At 33.9% G+C, this 4246-nt stretch overlaps 1 protein-coding gene across 1 annotated transcript; it reads right to left on the bottom strand.

The window, feature by feature from the left end:
• Positions 1–1120: 1120 nt before the first annotated feature.
• On the bottom strand, positions 1121–4246 carry TAF1D (TATA-box binding protein associated factor, RNA polymerase I subunit D). Its single transcript, XM_007449652.1, has 5 exons — positions 4188–4246; positions 3043–3421; positions 2062–2237; positions 1657–1714; positions 1121–1267 (listed from the first exon to the last, which is right to left on the bottom strand). The coding sequence occupies exons 1-5, from the start codon at positions 4244–4246 to the stop codon at positions 1121–1123; spliced, it is 819 nt and encodes a 272-aa protein (XP_007449714.1).

Raw genomic sequence — 4246 nt, 5'->3', positions numbered from 1 at the left:
CCCTTTCCTTCAAGTGAAGTGAAATGGGCACAATGTCACTATAAAGCATGTCAATCCTGAGATTCGTTTTCTGAAATTACATTATGAACAGAAATTTAAAATTGGCAAAAATGCCTTTCAATAATGAAACCTATGGAGGTTTTAAATTCTGACAATTTATCACATTTACACAAATTGGACCCAAACTCACCTAAAGCATAAGACATACCTTTTAAAATTATCCAGACACTCTGTTCAAGATAAAAGCCTAAAAAAAGAAGCCATCTTTGTTTCATGTCAATGTTAAAATTAGAGTACTAAATCAATACAGCTGATAATTTAAAAGCTTAAGATATGACGGAAATTTTCAGCTCTATAGTCCTGGAAGCAATCTTTATCCATACATCCCCCATCACTTGACTCTCTTAGGTATCATGTTCCTTCTTATCTGTATCAAAACTCATACTGAACAATGAGCTCTGGGTTGCAAAAGAGGATTTATTTGTGCACCTGTCTAGAAGTCTTTGTCCACAAATTAAACAAAAACAAACACAAGTGCTATGGTAAAATGCAGTATATAAAGTGGCATAATCTGCAACATACAGTGGTGATGAAAATGATAGTTGAAATATAGGTAGTTAGGAAAGGAAAACATTAAGTTCTTACTACATTAATAGGTATTTCACACTAAATTTCTCTGAAAGAAATAAAAATGGAGTTGCAGGTACTCTAAGGAGGGTGGCTGGCTGTCAATCATTAGCGGTTACTGCAACTAAGATTTTCTTTTCAGGACTACAATCTTATTTGATTCAAAGCTCAAATGGCACCTTTAAGTTCTCTTACCCAGAAATACACCACCATATGCAAAAACAGTAGGACGTTGTTTATTTTTGGGGGAAGTGATTATATCTGCTCTAACAGCCTCAATGTTTTTTCTACATAATCTCACTGTTTTAATTATTTTTCTTATAATTACTACTTCAGGAGTTTTATAAATTTGTTTATTCTTTTTATTTTCTTACAAGGTTCTTTTTTATCATAAGGCTGGCATATGTATTCACATTTATCATCTTTTCTTTCTATAACGTTCCTTTTTCTCTATTCTGTTTACCTTGTCTGGTAGTCATAATCCTATCTATTTTCAGGCCATTCTGTCCTCTGTCCAGTGTTTTTTGGATTTTGATGCTCTCTTTTTAGGCAATGCAGCTTCTTCAGTATATTCCTCTTGTTCCAAATATACATTCTTCTTCTTTGGTAATTCAGAACTTATTATGAAATAATTATCCTCCTGCATAAGAAATAACAATACTAAGCAATAACTGAAACTTTACCAGTTAGTAATTACATATAAGTAAACTCCAGGTTACTTAAAATAACCTGGATACTACATCTGGATGTTAAAAATCCAAATTAACTTCTGCTGATTTTCTCATCTGATGTCCTAGTAGCAACACCACACATGAAAACTTACAATAGTATTGTTTTTACTGATATAGTGTTGATAATTCATGTTCTCACCAACTATCCATAAAATTCTTATTTTTATTCTTGCATTCCCTGCACCAAGGGCACTGAACCTTTCAAAACTTAAATACAGATAGTAACACAACAGGATAAAATTCTCCCTTTGTCAACAGCTGTCCTCCCAAAATGAAGTAGGATAAAATTGTCACTTACCACCAATTTAATATCACATTCATCATGTTCAAGATTTGTTGCAATCTCCTCCTCTGCTCTGCAATATTAAAAGCATATCACTCAATGTATATATATATATATATATATATATATAACTGATTCAACTTTGTTATAAAGTAGAAACTAACATACCATTGTAAAGCAATTATACTCCAATAGTTAAAAAAGTGTATCACTCAGATGACAAATCTTTTATAACCCAATGAGTAGTATACTGTCATGACATACAACTGAAACAGCAATACCAGTTAAGTCTATTAATATTTTATCTGCTCACATCACTATTAAACAAATTGACAGCATATGGAGCAACATTAAAATTTAAAAGCACTTAATCTTATAAAACCTATGTCCAAAATTATTCCAATCCATGATAGAACTTACGCTGACTCTTCAATAGGAGAGATAGATCCATCATCATCCAAGTATCTGTATCTACGACTATCAAAGTCTTCTTTTTCTAAATCTTCACCAACATTCATTTGTTTCAAGGATTCCTTGAGATAATATTCATACTTCAGTTTTTCAAGGTAGTTAAAAAATCCTCTTGCCACTGCTTGCTATGTACCAAAAACACCATATTTTAAGTCAAGGACTTAAAAAAAAATTCTTCCACTCAGCAAATGCCTATGTTCCAAAATGACAAGGATCCCCATAACAAGGTCCTTAGTGATCTTAACTACTCTGCCATATGGAGATCACGTGTATCAATTCACTGTTCCACCTAGCAAGTTATCAAAGTTCGTACCAAGAAAAACAAGCACAAATCTTGTATCATTTGGGCATTACTTAAGACATTTTTTAATGCAGAGAACTGTCTATTTTAATCACCTTAAAACATAAAGAGGTTAATGAGTATTAATCCTTTCCAATAAATCAGATTCTAGAACAAGTGACTACAAATTATGCAATCACTTATCTCAAATATTTCAGAGTCTACTGCTAAGTACTGGCGTTATTTGGTAATTCTGTCAGAAACTGAAATATCTGAACAAAATGAAATCCTAAAGCCACTGAACATGAAAGGCAGGTATGGGTTTCACTTCGGTTACTATAAAACTGGGCATTTGAGTTTTAGGAATGGTGTTTACAGCCCTGACAGGATAAGATCAAGGTATAAAATCAGCCTTAGAGCACTTCATATACAGATACATTCACCCCGTGTTACCAGTCCAAGATTCCACCCAGAAGTCCAAGTGAATTTTGAGCTGAAGGGGGGGGTGGCATTTAAGCGGCAGTATAGTCAGTATAGAGAAGTATAAAAGTTGAAGACTGTATGATCCAGGTACATCTAAATTCTAATAGCGACCAACAACTCATTTCAGACACTTTAAGCTATGTGCATCAGCATATATAAAGACTCACCTCAAAGGTTAAAATTTTTCTCCAAGGTAATGGTTTTCTTCCATTTTCTGATTCTAAAAATGGGAAACCAGGTCCTTTGTCTTTAAATTGTTTCTTATTTATTTGTGAGCTTCTAGTGTTTCTCCTTCCTTTTGGTCTTCCCCTTGATCTTCCTGTTGGTTTGTATTTCCTCTTTTTACGTTTCTTTTTTTTGAATCTTTCAAAAATAGCTTTTAAAGTCAATGGTCTTGGCTCTATAGATGAGTCACTAGAAGAATCTCTTGCTTGAGTACTTTCAGGTGTGTGAACAAATTTTCTAATAGGGTTTCTTTGCCTCCTTTTAGGTGGGATAGGAACACACTGAGTTTTAAATAAGCTGCTACCAGAGGAAGAGTTATCACTAGAAAACAGGGAAAGATTAATTGTACCCTCTTATATTACTGAGTGTTTATTACCAGTAATATACTTTTCTTTTACAAATCAAGGCAGAAAACCATGCTCAAAGTAATTTTTTAAAAGATGGTCTCAGTACTAGCCAATCACTTAGCTCTGACCACTCTACAAGTGGCCCATAATGCCATGTGCCATAGCACTTAGCCAAAAAATCATCTTCCTTTATGTAAGTTCCACAAAGGCAGCCTTGTTCACTGCTAGAGGCTAAACTAAGACAAAGCCTCCTCTAAATAAAACAAGAGTATCCTAGCAGAGATGTAGTGAGTATACTAGAAATGCTCATTTGTTTTCCCAGTGAGATCAACAATTAGGACTAGATACCTCTCATCATATACATAAGCCAGCATCCCTGATAATGTGGAATATAAGAACAAGTTGATTTTAAAACAAGATTCCCTACTGATATCCATTTTCTTCTTATAAAATGAGGATGATTTAATCAGGAAGATACCAGTTTGGCCTGGAGAATATACGCCTGTTTCCCTGAGTTAATTTAACGACGTGCCCCACGATTATAAGTAGTTAAAACTTCAAAGGCCTGTGCAAACCAGGTTTTCCTTTTCTGTTCTAATGCATGAAAATTACCATTACCACCACTCATTATCTACAATGATTTATGCTTTCCCGGTAATTCACAATACAGTAAAATTACCATCTAGTCTCTTTTCCAGAAAAATCTGGTGATTGTTATTTAAAAAATAAAAAGCACTTACCTTTGATTCTCAATTTCCACAGCTGAGTCAGATGCCGTTGCATAGTTGAGAGAATCCAT

This window comes from Lipotes vexillifer, unplaced genomic scaffold (genome assembly GCF_000442215.2).
Source record: "Lipotes vexillifer unplaced genomic scaffold, Lipotes_vexillifer_v1.1 scaffold536, whole genome shotgun sequence".
NCBI lineage: Eukaryota > Metazoa > Chordata > Mammalia > Artiodactyla > Lipotidae > Lipotes > Lipotes vexillifer.
This window is presented reverse-complemented; position numbering and strand designations above follow the sequence as displayed.

What these genes read in the sequence shown, in the direction of transcription:
- TAF1D (XM_007449652.1), bottom strand. Translation starts at nt 4,246, where the DNA reads ATGGATTCTCTCAACTATGCAACGGCATCTGACTCAGCTGTGGAAATT. An exon ending in GAAAAATTTTAACCTTTGAG is followed by an intron (nt 2,238 to 3,042) that starts GTGAGTCTTTAT and finishes TTTGGTACATAG; the next exon opens with CAAGCAGTGGCAAGAGGATT. An exon ending in AATGTGATATTAAATTGGTG is followed by an intron (nt 1,268 to 1,656) that starts GTAAGTGACAAT and finishes TTTCTTATGCAG; the next exon opens with GAGGATAATTATTTCATAAT.